This window comes from Heloderma suspectum, chromosome 10, assembly GCF_057233095.1.
Source record: "Heloderma suspectum isolate Gila_16-S chromosome 10, 16-S_ref, whole genome shotgun sequence".
In the NCBI taxonomy this organism is placed as follows: domain Eukaryota; kingdom Metazoa; phylum Chordata; class Lepidosauria; order Squamata; family Helodermatidae; genus Heloderma; species Heloderma suspectum.
This window is the reverse complement of record NC_139467.1, coordinates 13,725,042-13,746,924: the sequence shown is the minus strand read 5'-3', so window position 1 is coordinate 13,746,924 and position 21,883 is coordinate 13,725,042. Positions and strand designations below refer to the sequence as shown.

Below are 21,883 nucleotides of genomic sequence, written 5' to 3'. Positions count from 1 at the left end.
CACTGAGTGGGCGGAGCCTAAGGAATCGGAAAGCTTCCCTTTCATTGGATAATCGACTGCCACCTCCCTTTCCTATTGGTTGTTCCGCCTGGACTGGCAGGCCGAGGGGCTGCGGAGGGTATTGGAACGTGTTTGCCGGAAACGCGAGTAAAGCGCTTCTTTTGTGTGTGTTTTTCCGCAATGGAAGGGAGGGGCCTACATATGTTTTGTTTACTCGGAAGTAAGCCCCATTGAGTTCAATGGGACTGACTCCCACTAGGCAAGAGTGTATAGGATTGCAGCCGAAATTGCTCTAGAAGAGCAGCATTGAATGTAATGGGACCACTGTAGGGCTGCAATTATTTGCAGAAAAGTTGTTGTTGTTATTGATTTCAGCAATTTTTAAAACTGCCTTTCGTAAAAACCCCTAAGTGGGGGAGTCGTCGACAACATAAATCAATAAAACAATCAAAATCCATAAAACAATCAAATAACTTCCAGTGGCAGGCAGCAATTGCAGGTCTAATAGATTGCAAACCCATACACACTTTCCTGGGAGTAAGCGCCACTGAACACAGTGGGACTTCCAAGTAAACCTGCTGCACAGGATTACGCTGCTACCTATCTTCGGCTGCAATCCTATACACCCACTTTCCTGGGAGTAAACGTTATTGAAAGGGGGGGATATCTGAGTAAACATGCACAGGATTGCACCGTAAATGTTATCACATTTTACATTAGCCAGCTGTTAGACTATTGCAGAAAGGCAAGGCATACATATAACATCAATTTATAATATTCTGCAGTCAAATGCAAAACTTTGTCAAGGTTCACTTAGGCTGGCACTGTGATTCTATACATGTCTGTTCAGAAGTAACCCAGTGAGTTCAATGGGACTTTCTTCCAGGTGACTGCGTATAGGATTGCAGGTTTAACTATGGCACTTTCTTCTGAGTGGACATGGATTGGCTTGCAGGTGGATTTCTTGTGGGAAATGATCCCAGTCCTGGGCCTATAACAAAATTTTTAAAAACCTTAGTCATTGTCACCAGTTTTACAGTACTAAGGATTTGCAATGAATTGCAAATTCTGGATCTTCCAGAATCCAGAACCCCTTCCAGCCCTACTATTCTATGATCTCCGTGTGTGTGGATATAGATATAGAGAGAGAGGAGATATGGGAGAAGGCACTCCCTTGAGTATCTCAGACCCACGCTGTACACAGATTTTAAGATAAGTGCTGGGACACCTTGAACTTGTCACAGAAACAAATTGCTAGCTCATGGATGTGACAGAGAACTTTTTTTTTTATATAGATTCCCGATAATTAGTTTGTGAGTAAGCTGAGTTATACTCCATCAGGCTTAACCCCTGAGCACATATAGGATCAGGCACACAATACACAAAATACAAGTCTCAGCTCAAGTCGCCTGGATCCATTTCACACAGTACATGGCAGCAAACCTGGGTTCATTACTGAGCAATGAGCGTGCATACAAGAAGGGGCTGCAGGCTGCAGCCAATTTGGGCTCCTTACAGCATGTATCTGTAATTCTGTATGACATACATGGTCTGTTACATTCACACATTACAATTTTTGTTCAGGCCTGCACTGAACATTTTTTTAAAGGGTACACTTGAAAATGTAATGTGTTTCCCTTCTCTTTCCTTTTTATATTACCTTCTTTTGTTTTTTTGGTTGTTGCTGTATCCTCCACTGTAATGTTGGAAACTGTAGATGGTGATTATGTCGTTGGTATTCTTTACTTCATTTATAAAGATAAAAAGTAGAATAAAAAATTAAGTCAAAAAAAGAAAATGTAATGTGTGAAGCAGCTCCCTCCAGGTCTGTTCCCATTCAAAGAGGAGTTAAGACCAACTCTTAACCTGGTCCGTCATCATAGTTATTGATTCTTTTTATTCTCCCTGGCATTTTAGTCTTTCAGTTTTTGATTTTTTAAAAAATGATATTGTATTTTTATACTGCTGCTGACTTTTTACTTTGGATTGAAACTGTAGTTTTAAACTTTTAAGAATGTTTTACTATGTTTTATAATGTTATTGTATTTTATGGTTTTAACTTTTGTGAACCACCCAGACAGCTTCAGGTATTGAGTGGTATAGACATGTAATATATAAAATAATTCACATTTGTATACCACTTCCCAGTGTTCAAAGCAGTTTGCATGCATTATCTTGTTATAATCTTTACAACAACCCTGTAAGTAGTTGCCGCATAGCAGTATATAGTCCCCATATGTCAGGTGGGGAAAACTAGAACTCCACCTACCTTTTCCTATTAGAGTGTATTTTTGAACCACGGAAACTAGACTTCAGAAAGCAGAGTGGGGCTCAGATATAAACCACATACATGTGGCTACTACTCCTGTAGATATTACAAACCATGGGTTGGATCCCTGACTTAGAGTAGACCCATAAAACCAGTAGGATTGGTATTGACTAAAATACCACTGATTTCAATGGCTCTGTTCTGTGACTAAATCTGGATCCAACCCCGTGTGGACTGTAGAGGATTCAGCCCTCGCTAAACCTGTAGAAAGACTTAGCACGATTTGCCTTAATAGTTGACAACATTTAGCCTGGAACACACAAACATCAGATGATCCTTTTCCGCACATGCAGATGCAGCCATTCGGAAAGCTTCCCCTGTTTAATTTCTGCCTTTCAAGATGCTGTGTAAGAAATGTTGCCCCCACTGTTTGCCTCTGAGTCCAGCGATAATGGGTATCTAACTGCATCTCCACGTCTGAGTAAAGCTGCTTTGTACTCCGTCGGATTTTCTTCTGAGTGCATGTTCATAGAATCAGGCGTACATTGCACACGATACAACTTTTTTGTATCTTATTTACTGATTCTTTCGTCACTGCAGTTAATAGGCAAGACAGAGAGGGGATCTAGAATGTTATCTGTAGGTGCAAACTGGTATCACCCCCATTGACTTTAGTGCCAGTGATCGCACACACGCTGAGAGGGCAGCCCTTTGAGTGCAAATGGGGAATGAATGGTATCAGTTTACACCAGCTGAGAAGGTCACAGGAGGTGAATCAAGGCCACTTTGCTTTATTGGGCATCTCTGAGGCTAGGATGCTAGGAATAATACCAGGCTTGGGGCCAAACAGCATTCACTTGTTTAAACAAACATGCAAACTCCCTCCCTCTTGTCTGCTGTTTGCCACCCAAAAGCGCCACGTACTGCAAACAGCACTATCAAGCGAAGACAGATAGAAGGCCGTTCTCAGCAGGAAACTGGCATGGGCCCCTGATTTGGGCCGGGAGCATGTTCCGGATTGGGGCCCTGTGGCTGCTCCTCCACCCGCCCCCCCCCACCCCCAAATAAAAGCAATTTAAGCACATGCAGTTTGGCCCTTAGATATTTTCACACTCGTAAGGAAAGGTCAAAACAACAAAAGGTCTGGAGGCCAGCTCTTTTTTCTCCAAAGCGAGATGGAGATTGGAAGCAAAAGTGAAAAAGGTTGGAATCTACTTCCTGAAATCGCTTCATAGTATGGAGTCCGAAGGAGGAAGGCAGCAACTGAAGGATGTTGTTTTTGTGCAATGATGGGAAAGTACAGGCTAACATATGCCAAGTGAGGCTCCAATGGTTGCCCCAGTGTTTCCCGAGCTGCGTTCCGGATAATGTGAATAGGGGTTCCGTGAGAAAATGTTGATGCTAGCAATATTGTCCCTCTAAAATGGTAAATGTTAAATAATGCATGCATCAAAACTACTTAGTTGAACAGTATTTATACTGTAAAAGCTGCTGTTGTAATATGGCTATCACAAAGCTCCTGCAAGCTGAAGCCAATGAGGAAGACAGAGTAACCACCACCCTTCCTCAAGCCATTATGGGCGATGTTGAGAACGTACGGCCCTATCAGAGAACAGCCACAGTATCAGATGGCTGTGTATGCAGCCAGAGCCAAGACTCCGGATATAGACTCACGGAAAGCAATGTCTGGTGCATGTCTTCTGTAGGTAGCAGCAGCGGATGTCTGAGCAGAGTCTGCGTTTATTTGTACGTGTTTGTTTAATTTTTGTTTCTGAGTGTGTGTGTGTGTGAAAGGGGGAGGGAGATCACAGGAGGCAGCCTGTAAGTCTGGTAGCCAACTTGAATCCTTCCAGACCCTCAGTAGACAGCAGAATCAGCCAGAAACTGGGAATTCCCCCTACCCACCCAAAAATTACAACTTGGGTGCAGTTCTACGCTCTGTAAACTAATTTTTAATACTTGGGCACAGCTCTAGGCTCTGCAAATTAATTTTTAGAGCTTGGGTGCAGCTGTAGAGGAAGGGCTGTGACTCAGCAGTAGAGCATCTACAGAAGGTCGCAGGTTCCATCTCTGGCATCTCCAGGGAAAAATTCCCACCTGAAGCCCTGGAGAGCCGCTGCCAGTCTGTGTCAACAGCACTGGGATAGATGGACCAATGGACTGACTCAGTATATGGCAGGTTGCTATGCTCCTAACATAATTTTTCGGGCTTGGGTGGGGTGCCCGTACAATGGAATATATTGAAATTTCTGTCAACTTATTGCCTGACATAGAAGTTTTGAGGTTGACAACAAGGTTGAAAGTGATCACTTCCCCTTGTTGCTAACAATTGATCTCCTAAACCCCTTGTTCCTTCCAAAATTTGGACAGAGTTCAGTTTGGGGAATGGAAAATACGCTGGTCAATCAACCTGGTTCTTCTGTCTTTCAGATACTGGAGAGCATTACTTTTTAATTGCCTTGCCAAGGAATCCCAGACTCTAATTCAAATATTTTACATGCTTGTCAAACCATTATTCAGAATCTTAGACCTAAGTTGGTCTGCAATTAACAGTTCAGTCCTAATAGACGAGTAATTCATAGATGGTTCAATTAAGAATGCAGAGCTGCAAGGGCTTGGGAGCAGCTCTAGGCTTTGTAAATTAATTTTAGGGCTCTAGGCTCTACATTAATGTTTAAGGTTTGGGGGCAGCTCTAGGCTCTGTAAATTAATTTTTGAGGCCTGTCGGAAGGACAGTTGTCCATGCAGTTAATTTCCCTTTGTTTTGCCTTCTTTATTATTTGTTCTTTGTAAAATATAAAACATCCCCCCAAAACTTAAACAAAAAATCAGATGCACTTCTGAGCATTCTGTGCAGCAATTTTTCGGTATGACAATAGACTTAATTTCCTTGACTTTGATCCAAAATTTCCCCAACTCCCCGTTGTTCCAGGGATATTCCAGACCCCCCAGCCCCTAGCATTTATGGGTTCTATCAATATATTTTAGGGAATAAAGTGTTTTGTGGCTAAATTAGTTTCGGAAATGCTGCTCTAGACATACTGCTAGTCTTAATAGCAATCTTTTTTCTGGATCCATTTCAGTTTGGCTTCAGGCCTAGTCTTGGAACAGAAACTTCTTTGGTCATCCTGTGAGATAACTCATGTTGAGAGAGGGACAGGGGGATTGTGATTCTGTTGGTTCTTTTGGACCTCTCTGCAGCTTTTGATACCATCAACCGTAGTATTCTTCTGGACAGGCTGTCTGTGTTGGGCTGTGAGGGCACTGTATCGCAGTGGTTCTGCTCCTGCTTGAGTGGTCAGTTCCAGAAGGTAGTGCTGGCGGACTGTTGCTCTGCCCCATGGATGTTATGCTATGGGGTTCCACAGAGATTTATAGAGGTTATCCAGGAATGTAGGCTGAGGTGACACCAATATGTGATGATACTGAGGTCTACCTCTCCTTTTTATCTAATACAAGTGAGGCAGTTGACATTTTGAACCAATATGTGGGTAGGATAATGGACTGGATGAGGGCCAATAAACTGCGACTTCATCCAGACAAGATGGAGATACTGCTTATTAATGGATCATCTGTCCAGCTGAGTGCTGTTTACTGGGTTCTGGAGGGGGCTGCACATCACTTAAAGGTTTGATCATGTGCATAGTTCGGGGGTGTTCTTGATGCGTCATTGTCACGAGAGGCACAGGTGACTCAGAATACTTCCCCTTAGGCTGATATACCACTACAACCCTATCTGGACAAGACATAACCTTGGGATAGTTATCCACACTCTGATAGCCTCCCTGGGTTATTTTATTTATTTATTTCTATACTGCCCAATAGCAGAAGCTCTCGGCCTGCAATGTGTCTTATTGCAATGTGTTAGACCTGGGGCTGCCTTTGAAAACAATCCAGAAACTTCAGCTAGTCCAAAACAGGGCAGTTAATGAGGACTGGTCGATATGATCACATTATGCCGGTACTTTGTCATCTTCACGGCCCGCCAGTCTGTCTCCAGGCCCAATTCAAAGTGCAGCTTTTAACCTTTTAGGGAGCAATCCTATCGGGATGGTCGGCCACCTCCGAACTCGGAGGCGACTGACTGTGCAGGGCAGGCCGAGTGCAGAGGGGATCTTCTCCGCGCTCTGGCCATCCTGCATTACCAGCTAGACAGACGATTTCAGCTCTCTAGCCGCAGTGCTGCGGGGTGGGGGAGGCCGGACAGCACACAGGAAGCATTGTAACAACGCTTCCGTCGTCCCTGCCCCCAGGAATGCCCCCTTTCCCCCCAAGTCCCTGCTGCTCTTCAGAGCGCAGAGCCGGGGCCGAACCGCACTGTGTACGAGATGGCGAGAGCAGGGAGGTGGTTTTCTGGGAACTGACCTTAGAGCGCAGGCTCTGAGGTCAGTTCCCGGAAACTGAAAAATGCTGTGGCCATCTAGCCTCTGTCTAGCGGCTATAGGATTGCGCCCTTAAAGCCCTAAACAGCTTGGGGCCAGGTGACCTGAAGGAGCATATCCTCACCTAAGGCCCGTCTCCAGGTGCCCCTGCCAAATGAGGAGAGGCAGGTAGCCCCAAGAAGTAAGGCCTATTAAGTGGTGGCAACCCATCTGTGGAATGTCCTCCCACAAGAAGCTGACCTGGTGCCTACATTATGCTCTTTTCGGCACCAAGTTTTATTTTCCTAGACATTTTAGGAACTGTTTTGGTGCTTATAGATCTGCACATGGTTTTCTCTCTGCCACTGGTTTCACTTTGGGTTTTAATATGTGCTGCTCCTGCTTTTAGCTAGGTTTTTATCTGACTTGTTTTATCTTATTTCTATCCGACCTTGCTACTTTCTGTATTATGTTTTTAATTTCTGTACACTGCCCAGAGAACTTTGGTTATCAGGTGTTTTAAAAATCAATCCAGAGAACTTTGGTTAGTAGGTGATTTAAAAATCAATGCATCAACAGACCCTGCAACTCTAAAGAGAAACTTGTGCAATGAAAGTGCCTGTAAAATGCAATTAATAAATGAACAGATATAAATGGTGTTAATGAAAAATAAAATTTCTCCATGAAATCACTTGTCCCATTTTCCACTGAGTATTCACCACTATCACAGAAGAATTGGTCTTCCTCAGACACACAGAAATGGGAGGGGGAGATGTTGGTCTCCACCCCCCATGAGGGGGATATTCTAAGCCCCTTTCTTAGATGTTTAGTTTCCATTCAAAAAATCAAAATAATAATGTCATGATCCAGCCTGAATCTAAGCACTTAGGCTGCAGCCCTACAGAAATTTACAAAGAAATATGCCCCATTGAACTATTAGACTTAACTTTAGAGTACACCGGCATGATTGTGCTGTTAGGGAATAGCATTGCCAGCTGATGAGAAAAACATCATGGCCTACTCCTCTGCCTTTAACAGCTGGTTGGTGAGCAGAAATCAGCAGGAAAATCTGCCCTCAGCATGAAGAGAAGCTTATCAAGTGCTGAAGTCTATAGATCAAGTTGTTCTTAGAACAGCAGGGGCACTAAAAAAAAGTTGGCCACACCAATTCCCCCATGGTGTTGTTCACCCATTACAGTAGATAAGATATCCCTCCATCCACCACTTCTCTCATGTCCCTTCATAAGTGAATGCAACACAGCAGAACCCTAAGGTAGTGTAATGCTTTTAAGTTTATTTAACCAATTTTAATGAAATACAACTCGTTCTAATAATGAACACTGCCCAGGTGCTGATTCATCATCTCCAGTGGCTTTGCCCTCCTTGACCAGCAACAAGAAGCAACCCCACCCTAATACCTCATGTGTTTTGGCACCCTAAGTATGCAACTTAGGACAGGCACTCTGCACATGTTCAGAGATCTTCACTTCACAGGTTCAAACGCTGTCCTGCTTTAATCCTACTTCTGTAACACCAGTCCAAGAGTTAACCACCAAACCTTTCACCTCTCCAGCTATCTAACTTTAATCCCCCCCGCCTCCCCGTTAATGGAGTTTCTCCCAAAATAAACTGTGTGTAGGGTATATATAGGCTGCAGCCTCTCTCTCTCAGCTTTGCATTGTTTTCAATGGGAGAACCAGTTACTCTTCTTCTGCTTGTAACATCAGTGTTTTCCATCCAGTTGGCATGACATTCTTAGAGATTCTGCTACCTTTCCATGCACCTGAGGGCCAAAACAGACATGACTTTAAATGTCTTTTGGCAGCTACAATCTGGATAGGGACCCCAGCATGGGGAGGGATTAAGTTCTGGATAGGGGCCCCTGTCGCTTGTTCAGTCGTGTCCGACTCTTCGTGACCCCATGGACCATAGCACGCCAGGCCTTCCTGTCCTGCGCTCTCTCCCGGAGCGTGCTCAAGTTCATATTCATTGCGTTGGTGATGCTATCTAGCCATCTCATCCTCTGTCGTCCCCTTCTCCTTTTGCCTTCAGTCTTTCCCAGCATCAGGGTCTTTTCCAGAGAGTTTTCTCTTCGCATTAGGTGGCCAAAATATTTGAACTTCAGCTTCGGTATCTGTCCTTCCAGTGAGCACTCAGGGTTGATTTCCTTTAGGAGCCCCTGTCACTATTCTAGAGTAAACATGAAAAGAAGACATAGCTGCTAATATGCATTTAAAGGGAAGTCTATTTTAGCCCGGATCTGCCAAATTTCAGACAGATTGAACAACGAGCCCATTTTATATCTATCAATGCCTGTGTCAGTTTCACTTCTTTTTCTTTCTTTCTTTCTTTCTCTCTGTCTCTCTCTCTCATCTCATGTCCTTTTTGTACCACACCTGCCCTTTCTCCCAAAATAATCACCCCTGCGGGGTAAAATTAGAACATGAGCCCATGGCTCCCCGAGGAAGAGCGCATCCACCGAGAAAAGTATTTATAGCGTCTCAGTGAGTGCCGGTCCCGTCGCCGCGTAAACGGGGCGCGCCACGGCGACCCCTCCCCTTCTTGAAAGTTCCAGGCGAGGCTCAAGCCCGTCCAGACCAACGAATGGCGACAGCTGGAGCTCGACCCCATCCTCCTCTCCCGAACGCCACGCCCCCTCCCCTTCGACAGACAGGCCGATGCGGGGCCGGATTGGACGAGAGAAGCAGCCAAATCGAGAAGCTTCTGCAAAGTGTCAGTGCCCGGGGCGGGGGAGAAGGTCCTGGCCAAGGGAGGAGGGGCCAGTTGACGGTGGGACCTATAAAGTCGGGCGAGCGGGGGCTAAGGGGACGCGCGTGCAAAGGCTTCCCAGGTGCACGGGGTAGTATTATTATTTATATATATATATATATATATATACACTTGCTATTCCAAAAAAGGAAGGCGACTGCGCTGTCGAAAAGGTACCTTTTGCATGCATGCATGCGCGGAGCGGGAAGAGCCGAAGTTGCTGCTACTGCGTAGTTGTTTTTGTGCGTCCAGACGAGGGCGGGGTCCGCACGATCCCGCTACAGATCCTAGTAGAGCGCCCCGTTTCCCTGAGTTGGAGGGATCCGCGGCTCGGCAGGTCCTTTGCGAGGTTGCGCTTACACCTCAGGCGAGCTGCGTGCCTTTTGCTTGTCACGGCTTTTCTCGCTCGCGTTTTTCACTGAATCGTTACAGGGGCTGCAAGCCGAACCCCGGATTGTCCCCTGGAACGGCGGGGCTCATCTCGAGCAAGAGTGTCTCTGAGCGTAGCGCAACCACGCGTCTGGGCTGAGAAGTAAAAAAAAAAAAGGTGTATGGGGCGTGACTGGATCCCGGTATCTAGTGGGCTTGGAAACGGGTCGTTGGATTTGCAAGCGTGGAAGGCTTCAGGGATTTTAGGGTCCTTTCTCTTCCCCCCCAAACCGTGGAGGGGGTGGGGAAGACGCCGCGCGGGTTCTGTTCCTACTGGGCTCGTTTAACTTGCGCGCTTGCTTGAGATCAGATTGCAAAATCAGTCCTCGTATGTGCGCACTTGGTTGGGGAGGAAGCGCTGTTGTGTTTTATGGGACTCGGCCCTCAACCTGCCGCAAGGAAGGGCCAAAACAGACATTACGTTAAATCCGTGTCTTTATTCTAGAGCCAGATTCGGATCTTAAAAGGCGCCCCCTCTCCCCTTTGCCTGCTTGGGTCCCAATCCGGGTTGTGGCTTCTGCAGCTCCTCTAGAGTAAAAAAGAAACACAAAACGCATCGCGACGGATCTAAAGTACTGTCTGCATTGGCCCTAGATCGGATCCTGGACTCCCGGGTTTCCAGAGTGGGTTGTGTCTGACTGGACTCCGGAAACGTCATTCGCTGCCTGCCAAAGAGGCTGTTAACTTGCCATATCGGAATAAAGGCCAGTAGCCCTTGCTCCGGGAAATTGCCATCAGATGCGCCTCTCTATGCGCTGGTGACTGACAGTCCTCGGGAAAGGGAGGCAGCCGCCATTCATTCCGACGAGGACTTTTGCACGGCGGCTGGGCTGTGTGTTGCAATGCTATAACCCTTTCCTACTCGGCTGGGAACAGCTGCTGGAGAAGTTCAACAAGGGGGGGGGGAGGAACGGGTGCGCGCGCGCGCGATCATGGCGCATATCGTTTTATTAATTTTATGATGGACGTAATCTTAGCCCCTCCTATTTATGGAGTGGCTTTTTTACTTGATTATATCCTGTTCTATCCCATGGGGTCAGAGTGGATTACAGCACCCCACCGACCCCAATCCCCCCCCCCCACCCCAATGTTAAGAGCCTGAGCCCAGTTTAAAGACAGGACCCTTCTCTCGCCCTTTTTCTCCCCAAAGGGTTTCTTTTATTTGTTTATTTAATTGATTAAGCGCCTCAACATTTCGCTAGGTGTCTCACAATCGTGATAAGAATATAAATAAAAACTATAATTTAAAACTACAGATGAGAAAGTAAAGAGTTAAAACCCTGTAGATCCACAGCTATCTATCTTCTTACAATGGATCTGTATGTATTAGTTATTGCTTGCTTTATTCCTGCTACTGTATCCTCAAGGGTGGATTCTTTCCATTCATTTAAGTGCAAACTGGAACCTTCTAATAGGAGTTGCCAGCTGATCCAGAAAAACCTTGCTCCTGTGCGTCTAAAGGCTGTGGAAATCTGGCAGGCGAAATCATGGCATAGAGACTGATGTCATTATGCCAAATGAAGCTGTTGCGTAAGGCATAGCTACAGCTGAACGTCAGGAAAAACTTCCTGACTGTTAGAGCAATACGACAATGGAACAAATGACCTAGGGAGGCGGTGGGCTCTCCCACACTGGAGGCATTCAAGATGAGGCTGGACAGCCACCTGTCAGGGATGCTCTGACTTGGATTCCTGCATTGAGCAGGGGGTTGGACTCGGCCTTGTAGGCCCCTTCCAACCCTACTATTCTATGATTCTGTTCTACGCAGGGTGGCTGGGAAAGTTGGCAACCTGTTTTCCAGAACCGGGAGGTGGCAGTTACAATTTTGGATCAATTATAAACGTAGAGTGAATTCACAATGGGAAAGGTTTGGCCAGGCTTCAGTGATAGAGTGTTTTGCTTCACCTGTTGTGGGTTTTTGCTCTGCTCCTGCCCTCATTTGGGGGGAGGGGACACACACTGTGTGTTCCTAGGTTGCTCTTTGGGGCATTAATGGGGAGGCAGTTGAAGTTGGCTCCCCTGGGAATGTAGCTGCATGTTTTCTTCCTGGGGAAAAGATAGTTGGTATCTCAGTCATTCCTCCCCTCCCTGCCACTTAATGGGTTTAGAGCAAGTGTGGGCGACCTGTGGCCTTCCAGATGTTTTGGCCTCCAACTCCCATCAGTCCTAACCAGTGGTGAGGGATTATGGGAGTTGCAGTCTGGCAACATCTGGAGGACTGCAAGTTGCCCAACCCAAGTATTCAGCCTTCCCCAACCCAGTGTCCTCCAGGTGTGTCACACTACAACTCCCAGTCACCTGGGGTGATGGGAATTGTAGTCCTGTATATCTGGAGGGCACCAGGTTGTTCCCTACTCCCACCATAATGACTAATTAGTACTTGGATGGGAGACCACCCAGGAATCAGGCTTCCTGCATTGAGCAGGGGGTTGGACTGGATGGTCTTGTAGGCCCCTCCCAACCCTATGAATCTATGTAATGGGCGTGGGGGCCTTGGCCTTTAATTTTAAGGTGCAGTCCTATGCATGTTTAGACAGAAAAAAGGTCCTACAACCCCCAGCATGTACCAGCCAGCATGGCTGGCTGGTGCATGCTGGGGGTTGTAGGACCTTTTTTCTGTCTAAACATGCATAGGACTGCACCTTGAGGCACTTTTTCCCCACTCCTCGGCCAGAAAGAGTCCCTGGGTGGCTTGCAGATCAATACAAAAACCCCACAAGACAGTCTCTGATATGATCTAAGTACCTTTTGGGGAATGATCTGTTCACATACATCTCTTCCCCACCGCCACCTTCATCTTCACAGCATCTCCATGAGGTAGGTTAGGCTTGGAGAGTGTCACCCCATGAGCATAATGGCTGAGTGGGGATTTGAAACTGTCTCTCCCTCCAGTCCTGTTCCAACATCACTCCACGGCTTCTGAGAAGCAAATCTGCCAGGATTTGTCTCGCCACCTAAAAGCATCCCTGCTTCGCTCCTCTCCTCTCCCCACCCCAGCCCTGCTCATATATCAGATGTGTGCAGAATGATAGCGGTTACTCAAAGATGAGGACAAGACACTCTTAACTATGTTCAGAGGCACTTGCATATTCTTGAGCTGACATTGGTTATTCTAAACAGGCTTTGGGGCTAGCACTGTTCAGACTAAGCCTTGTTGCTTTTCCCAGATTTGAGATCTTAGTGGGGGGGGGGGGGTTGATGAAAGAGTTAGCAAGATCAGGTGGGACTGTTGCACCATGATACAGGCCCTGCTTTGCATGGTGAAGATCCCAGGTTCAATCCCCGGCTTCTCCAGGTAGGGCTACAAAAGAATCCTGCCTGAAACCCTGGAGAGCCATCTCTGCTAGTCAGTATGAACAGTACTGGGCAAAAGGGACCCATGGTCTGCCACAGCATAAGGCATCTCGGATATCTGGGTTCTGTGCTCCCCACCAAGAAACTAGGGAGGAAATAGCATCCTTAAGAACTTTTACTCCACTCCAGCTTTGGCCGTGGGGGGCTTTGGTTATGGGGCGGTATAGAAATGTAATACATACAGACATTAACAATAATCTAGTGGGTGGCTTTACGGAGGGTGGCCCTGGGAGCAGAGACTCTGGATAGGTTGGACTACAACTCCCATTATCAGCCAATGACAACGATGGGGGCTGTAGTTCTACAACATCTGGAGGGGCACCAGGTTGAGGCAAAGACTGCCTTAAAGCCGAGAGAGTGGGAGCCCTTTCGCAGAATTCTGGGAGACAGCCTCTGGTGGTTTCCTTGGCACGCCTACTGCAGTCTCCCGATCCATCTTAGCTGCAGTCTCTGAGCCCTCCCAGTTGTGAAGTTCTAGAAAGATCTCAGCTGGCTCTGAAGAGAGAGAGGAAAGTGTGCAGCAGAGCCGCCCCCAAACAGCTGTTTGCACTCCTTGCCTGCCCTTTGGATATCCCTGATAACGGGGCAGAGCTGGGCACAGTGCAAAGTCTGGGGGTGGGGTTGCTTGTTTTGTTTTTTAAAGACGTTACCTTGGGCAACAAGCTGTCCCCTTCTGCCCGGGACAGTCGAGCCTGCCCTTCTCTGAGGTTGCAAATAGGATCTAATACCGCCATCTCCCTTCCCGAAACCCCTTTCTTAGACCCACCCCTTGGCTTCTAACTCCAGGGCAGGGTGCAGTTTGAAAGCTGACGCTCAGCCCCAGAACGTGATAAGATATTCCTGTGTGTGCTTTGCCTTAACGGACTGCCATCTCTCAGCGTTGCTAGGAAATAAGGTCCTTGGTTTATCGGTCTGCCCCCGTCAAGGGAACGCGCCCAGCAATCTCTCCAGCTAGGGGTGGTTGGGCTGTTTTGCAGCTGGGCTCGCTTTTTCCTTTTATTTTTAACTGTGCACCTTTTAGCTTTCTCTTTTCAGAAAAAGCTTGTCCAGAAGCTAGAAGTCTCCTGCAGTTGGGACTGTTGTGCATTTGCAAGTTATTTAGAGAGAGGTGTCCGTTTCGCAACTTTGGATTTAGGGGCTTGAGAGGCTTCCAGGTTTCTTCCCCCCCCCCCCCGACCCTAACTAGATCTGCTCCATTTTGCAGCTGGACTTCTTTCTTCCTTTACTGCTTCTAACATGTACTGTGCTAGGTGCTGTACAGAGCATAACAGCTATGGCTGGAGAACACTGCAAATTTAGGAATCAGCCCTGCAATTAATGTAAATATTTGAGTCCTAGGTGCCCTGGCAATGTAGTTGTTGTTTTTTCCTAGCACTACAAAGGTCTTTGCTGCCCTTATTCCAGTGAAGTGGTTTCAGCCTGCGGCATACGAATCTGTTATCTTCTGTACTGCTGAGACAATGTAAAATATGATGGTGGATAGGCTCAAACACTTAAACTTTTAGGATATGGAGAACAGGTTACAGAGAATAGGTTACGATTACCTATTGAATAGGATGCTTTTGGATAGCCTGTGTTCTTATACAGGGGATCACCTAGGATACCTTGAAGTTCCTCAGTCTACCTTTCCATTGCAATGGGTCTAATAAGTTGTGGGTTATATGATTCGCATTCTTCAAAAGAGATCTCTGCTGTACTTGCGGCGAGGCTGAAGGCAGCCCTGTTTCGTGGTTTGATCCCCATTTGGCAACCGAAGGATCTTAATGCTTATTGTTCCTGCTTTCAGGGGACTTAACTTTTGGCAGGAGAGCTGAAGGACACTTCAGCTACGTCCAAGACGGACTGTTACATGTGAGCAGGGACAGCAGCTTGGATTCCAGTCCTCCTGGCTGGCTCACGGACAGTTTTTGTTTCATGATGTCTAAGAGGTCTGGCTTTTCCCGAAGGTTTATTTGCAGCTGGAGGTGCTGTTTCCATCAGGGGGCCACCACAACCCTTGCAGATACTGCATATGCGTAGCAAGCAAGGTCTCTGTGCAATAACTGAAACTGTGACCCCCTCTGCATTACTTCTACCTCTCTTGGTTGCCCTTTTTTGTAGAAGAACAGGCTGCAGGTTTTGTTTTTTCCCCCAGCCCAAAATATTATCGCTGTTAGTTCCTGTATATAGAGAGTTCCTGGATATAGAGATCCACATTCTCGTCCTGCTTTCTACAGGACAGACTAAGGGCCAAGTAAGACAAGATGCCATTTGTGCAATTGCATGAATGGCTTTTTTTTTTTTTTTTTTTGAAGTAAATGAATGGCAAGTGCAGTAGCCCAATCTGGATTGGGGCGGGGGGTGCTAGGAGGCTTTCACCCTTTGCCTCCTGCTGCAGTCTGGATTGGGCGGCCTGTGCCTCTTGCCTTCTTTGGAAGGGGAGCTTCTTTCTTTCAGTGCAAATAGCATGTGAGAGCCCTCCAAACTGGACCCCAACAGGGGTGGCAAGAATTCAAGGTCAGATAAGGCCGCCCTCACCTGATACTTACTTTTAAGTAGCCATTCACCTGGTTGCTAATTGTATGAATGGCATCTTATCCAATTTGGCCGTAAGATACCTGCCTGGACTCTTAAGAACATCTTCAGCGGCCCTTCTCGGGCAAATAAGGAGTGGCAAGTGGCTACAAAGGAGAGGGCCTTTTCAGTGGTGGCCCCCTAGTTTTTTAAAGTCCTCTTCAGAGAGGCTCAGCTGGTGCCCGCATTGTTGTCTTCCCTTATCCTTTTTATCCTCCCAGGCTTTTTAGTCCTTCGGTTTCAAAACTCTGTTTTTACACTGCTGTTGGCTTTTACTTTGGTTTTATTCTTTGTTACACTTTTTCGGTCTTCATATTAAATTTTAATGTGCGTTTTGTATTTCATGGTTTTAAATTTTGCTTTGTGCACCGCCCAGAGAGCTTCGGCTGTAGGGTAGCATAGAAACGTAAGAAATAAAAGAAGGTGCTCTGCAAAATCAGAAGCATGCATTCTGTCACCGACTGAACATATAGCCACATAACCAAAGCATGCTGCGGTCTGTTCTGCGGCCATTGTATTAACGTCGAGCATGTGCCCTTTTGCAGCCAAGATGTCCAAGGGTCCAGCTGTAGGCATTGATCTGGGGACCACCTACTCCTGTGTGGGCGTCTTCCAACATGGCAAGGTGGAGATCATCGCCAACGACCAGGGCAACCGCACCACCCCCAGCTATGTTGCCTTCACAGATACGGAGCGCCTCATTGGTGATGCCGCCAAGAACCAAGTGGCCATGAACCCTACCAACACTGTCTTCGGTAAGGACTGGGCATGTCTCAGGAATGAATCTGAGCTTGTGGGGATGTCTGGCAGCTCAGATTCAAAATGGGAACAGCCAGAACTAGGGAGGGGGTCCCTAGTGAGCTCAGATATGGCAAGACTTTCTTCCCAAGACCTTGACACACAAATGGCCCAGCCTGAACACACACAGACCCCTGTTCTCCACCAGGAGAAGCCAGGTTTCGGAGGAGGAGGAGAGCGAGGGGCATGACTTGAGGTATGCTAGGGTGCGTCGCAGACCAAAGCGGGAAAAGTTAGAGGCAGGGCTCAGATGTTCTGCCAGGTTGGCCACTCGTGGAAGCCAATGTAGGAGGGAGCCCCCCTAAGGGAGGGGCATCCTTGCAAAGCTAGTCCGGCCAAGACGGTCTTGCCCAGACTCCTGGCAACTTCTCTAACTTCCACTTCGCCTACTCTATTGATATTCGTAGATGCATGGATTAGCTGTGTCATTGCAGTCTGAAAGTTTCCTAGAACCTGCCTTTGTAAAGAAGCTGGTCCTTAACTAATAAAGTAGCGTAGCCCGAAGCCTTCTTTCCTGGAGTGCATCGATTGCGGAGGGAGAGGGCAAAGGACTGTGACAGGGCGGTGGGCCTCATCTTGCCATCCAGGGAGCGCGGGCTCAGTTCTGGGCCTAGAGGGCAGGCTGTGTGCCAGGTGCTCCTTCTGCACAGGGGCAGGGGGCTTCCTTTAATCTTGTGTGGGGTGGGAATAGATAACAGTAGCGAACTGCATGTGCTGGCATTAAAGCGTATATTCTGCGTTAGAAGAACCGCATGTAAACTGTGGCCCAGTGCAAGGGTGGGGAACCTTTTTCAGCCCAAGGGCCGAGAAGTGGAACCCATTACCTAGGGAGGTGGTGGGCTCTCCCACACTGGAGGCATTCAAGATGAGGCTGGACAGCCATCTGTCAGGGATGCTCTGACTTGGATTCCTGCAGTGAGCAGGGGGTTGGCCTCGATGGCCTTGTAGGCCCCTTCCAACCCTACTATTCTATGATACTAGGTGCATGGGGGCCGCACTCCAGTGCTGGCTGGGGCTGAAGACAAAGGGGGCTGGGCCAGAGGCAAAAAGGGCGGGGTCAAACATACAAAACATATCAGCATGTTGTAGCTTAAAGCTCTTAACTGCCAGTAACTAACCTAGGAGAGGCTTTTCAACCTGTCCAAATGGGAGGGGGGACTCCACAAAACCCAGGAGACCACCCAGTGATTGGTGGTTGGGGGAAACGGGGTGGGGCCAGGGGAAGAGGGCATGTCGATTTGGGGAATTGCGGAAGGCCAGATTTGGATCCCAGAAGGTTTGGGTTTAGTCTGGTTCCTCACCCATACCAAAGATAAGGCACAGGTGGAGTTCCCAGAATGCAGCGAAGACTGGTGTTTCAGGTCATTAACCATCTTAGGCCAAATCGATGCAGGGCATGGCGGAAATTTACTTGTGGGCTTTCCATTTGCACCTGCTCACATATAAATGCACTGGCTCTTCCATGTGTAAATGGTAGCATGCCAGCAATAAACAGCCTCGGTGGAGACACTTGGATGATAAAACAATGCCCTGTGAATGGGCCTGTGCCCGCTCCTGTACTATTGCCCAACTCGGAGGTTGGGCAAGTCCCTTGGGGTGAGATAAATGCTGTTTTAATTAAGATTTTGTTTCAATCTGGATTTTATTATTAGCGGCCTTGAGCACTGTTTGTTTGGCAGAAAGGTAAGATATTGGTGAAATGAAGAAATAAACCTCCTGGATTGCTCTCAAATTGTGCAGGTCTATTTTGTTCCTTTGTTTAATTGAGACCCTGCCTTAGTCCGCACTCTCTCAGCTCTTTTGGAAAGGAGTTAACTCGCACCTCTTTAATTTTGCCTTCTAAATCGCAAATCCTGTTTCTCGTGTTGAATACGGTTTTATTGCTTTTATGTTTTGTTTTCACGTGTCGTTACCCACCGCCTCGGTGACATTTGTGGAAAGGTGGTATATGCGTTTATAAATTGGCTTTCCCCAACCTGGTGTCCTCGAGATGTGTTGGATCACAACTCCCAGCTGGTTGTGGGATGTGCCAGGTTGGGGAAGGGTGCAATAAATAAATATAAACATAATTGCCAGTGGCAGCCAGAAACTTAAATTTGGGTAACGGCGACATGCCCACTGACAAATACCTTCCCCGTCCCTGATCACTGTGGCATGCCATGCAGGGCTTTTGCCTAAGCTCTCTGTGCACAGCAGAGAAATCAAAGGTGGTTCTCACTCTGCATGAAGCTTTGGAAAAAGTCAAGCAATGCAAATCTTTCTGCTCCCCACCATCCTAAGTGCCTGCTACCCAGTGCCTTTCTCACTTTTGTACCAGATTGTCTGGAAGGTGTTGAGACTCCTTCTCAGCTTCTTCTTCCAAAGGCAGTGTGATCTTTAAGACACAGCCCTTCCTTTCCCCTGGGTTATTTGGAGTTTTCCAGGCAACATGAAGGAGAGGAAAATGTGTCTTTCAGGTGGGAGTTGGGAGGGGATGGGGCTGCAAACACAGCTGCTGCAAACAGTGTTGGCTATCAAGTCCCACCAAAGTTTGCAGTTCCTCGGTGTTAGTTTTCAGGTGCTCGGTTGGCCATGGGTTGAAATGGAAGATCCATGGTCTGGTCTGCGGTATCTTGGGAACAGGGCCAGTGTCAACAGTAGGTGTGGTCGGGCCGCTGCTGAGGGCCAAGAGCCCCTGGACTTGCTTGCAGCTTGTTGGTTCACCTGCCTCTTTCTCTGCCCAGACAACCGTGGTGGTGAGAAGGAGGGCCAGTGGATGCTACCGCCTGCTTGCTCCCTGGCTGTCTGCCTGTCAAGCAAGCAAGCGAGAAAGAGGAGAAGAAGCAATTGTTGACAGTGGTGGTGAGAAAGTAGACTCACTGAAGGAGGGCACCCATTGAGTGTGTCTTTTCCAAGGGCCCTAAAGAAACCTGGAGCCAGCACCCCCTGGGCGAAGTTCCTCCACACACAGAGAGGAGCTGTCAGTGCAGGCCACTTGTGCGGGTGCTCGGATCCTAGCGGCTTGAGGCGGGCTGTCACTCCTCCAAGAAGCTCATTCCCGTTCTCTTTCTCTCCTCTTCCCAGATGCCAAGCGCCTCATTGGCCGGCGTTACGACGACCCCGTGGTGCACTCCGACATGAAGCACTGGCCCTTCCATGTGATCAACGACGCGGGCCGCCCCAAAGTGCAGGTGGAGTACAAAGGCGAGACGAAGACCTTCTACGCGGAGGAGATCTCCTCGATGGTTCTAACCAAGATGAAGGAAATCGCTGAGGCCTACCTGGGCAAGGTGGGTAAGCAGTGGTGTGGTGGAGCCAGGGCAGACGGGGTCAAAGTGCCAGGACTTTTGGACTAGCAGGGAAAATGACCTCATCTGCCAGCCCCCTCAGGCTTCCCTGTTCCTTCTGAGCTTACCTGCAGTCCTCACAGCAGCTAGGGGCAACTAGTTTTCCCAGCAGCAATAGATTTTTATGAGAGAGCCAGCGAGGGAATAGCGGTTAGGGTGTCGGACTGGGACTCAGTCGATCCGGGTTCTAGTCCCCACTTGGCCATGACGCTCATGAAGCCCAAAGTGACTTTGGGCCAGTCGCTGATTCTCAACCTGACTTACTTCACAGGGTTGTTATGAGGATGAAGTGGAGAGGAGAAGGAGGACCATACAAGCCACCTGGCAAGAGGGGAAAAAAGCAGGATAGAAGTGTAGTAATCAATAAAAATACTCAATAAAGGACTTACCCATGTTGCAATACAAATTATTTTGGGGTGGCTTGGTCTTGAATGGGTAATTAACCCCCCTTAGCTTTGTAAAAGACATATATAATGCACACACACAAACAGAGCCGCCTTCATTTTTGGACTCTCCATAGGAGCATAACTGCGGGGACTGTCATGATGAAATTTTGCTCTTCAAAATTTACCGCTCCATCAATGCGGGTAGCACAAGGGATGTTGGCTCAGGCTGCATGGGGTCGATGCAGTACAGATGGGGTGGAGGGGGAGGTTACTACTTTGTTGATATCATCAACATACACCGCAGTTTATGGAGTTTTCATTAGGGGTGGACGAAAGTCACTTACCTTTTCTTGAAGCTTGTTCGCGGTGGGGGGGAGGCGCTTTGCTGCGCCCCCCGCGAAGTTCAGGCCGGGGGGGGAGGCTTCCCGCCTCGCCCGGCCGAAATTCAGGCCGGGGGGGAGGCTTCCCGCCTCGCCCGGCTGAAATTCAGGCCGGGGAGGAGGCTTCCCGCCTCGCCCGGCCACGAACGCGAAAGTTAAAAAAAAAACAAAACGCCCCCTGATAGGCTACGTGACGATTGACGTAGCCTATCACGGCTAGATCTGCAAAGTCAGCCGTGATAGGCTACGTCAATCGTCACGTAGCCTATCACGGGTGACTTTAAAAAAAAAAAAGTGCGTACGCTAATGGCGGCCCCCATAGGGAGCCGCCATTCGCGTTCCTTATTTGGTCGCTGTAGTCTACGTAAACATTTACGTAGACTACAGCGACCAAATAAGGAACGTGAATGGTGGCTCCCTATGGGGGCCGCCATTAGCGTACGCACTTTTTTTTTTTAAAGTCACCCGTGATAGGCTACGTGACGATTGACGTAGCCTATCACGGCTGACTTTGCAGATCTAGCCGTGATAGGCTACGTCAATCGTCACGTAGCCTATCAGGGGGCGTTTTGTTTTTTTTTTCTTTCATTGCAATGGTGGTGGCGGCAGCCGGTCAAAAGACCAGCTGCCGCTCCCGCCCCGCTCGAACACCCGCCGAACCGCCGGCCGGACCCGCCGCCGGGAGGGACATTCGGCGAAGGTAAGTCCCGTCCCGGGGGGGGGTGCAGGGGGCGGGGGGGGTGCGGAGGATTTCTCCCCGAAACTTGTTCGGGGGGCCGAACACGTTGGCGCTCGGCCCCCCGAAGTTTCGGGGAGAAATTCTCCACCATCCCTAGTTTTCATAAGCCAGAAAGACAGGTGCCACAAGGAGCTTATCATGTAACTTGCCAGCTTCGGGTGGTACACCAGCTATGGACGTTCCTGGATGGGAATAGCTTACTTTCAGTGACACATGCATTGGTAACTTCGTGTCTTGACTATTGTAGAGCACTCTATGTGGGGCTGCCCTTATGTGTGACCCAGAAATTGCAGCTGGTGCAGAATGCAGTAGTGAAATTATTGTGTGATGCGTCTAGACACCGCCATATATCACTGCTATTAAAAACTGCATTGGCCCCAGTTTGCTACTGGGACAAGTTTAAGGTTTTGGCATTAACTTAAAAGGCCCTAAACAACTTGGGCCCGGGATACCTGAGAGGGTGCCTTCTCCTGTATAGATCTGCCTGGTCACTGCAATCCTCATCAGAGGCTCTCCTGG

At 48.1% G+C, this 21,883-nt stretch overlaps 1 protein-coding gene across 10 annotated transcripts in view; it reads left to right on the top strand.

Annotated features, from left to right (window-relative positions):
* Positions 1-70: 70 nt before the first annotated feature.
* LOC146337741 (heat shock cognate 71 kDa protein-like) overlaps positions 71-21,883 on the top strand; it is a 33,402-nt gene continuing 11,589 nt past the window's right edge. Inside the window, exons 1-4 of one of the 10 annotated variants that reach the window (XM_084815196.1) lie at positions 9,398-9,481; positions 10,423-10,532; positions 16,281-16,490; positions 19,597-19,802. In XM_084815196.1, coding sequence (XP_084671322.1) covers positions 16,286-16,490; positions 19,597-19,802 — 411 coding nt within the window. In that variant the 5' untranslated portion in view covers positions 9,398-9,481; positions 10,423-10,532; positions 16,281-16,285. The other 9 variants (XM_084815195.1, XM_084815201.1, XM_084815204.1 and 6 more) reach the window with 9 other exon arrangements.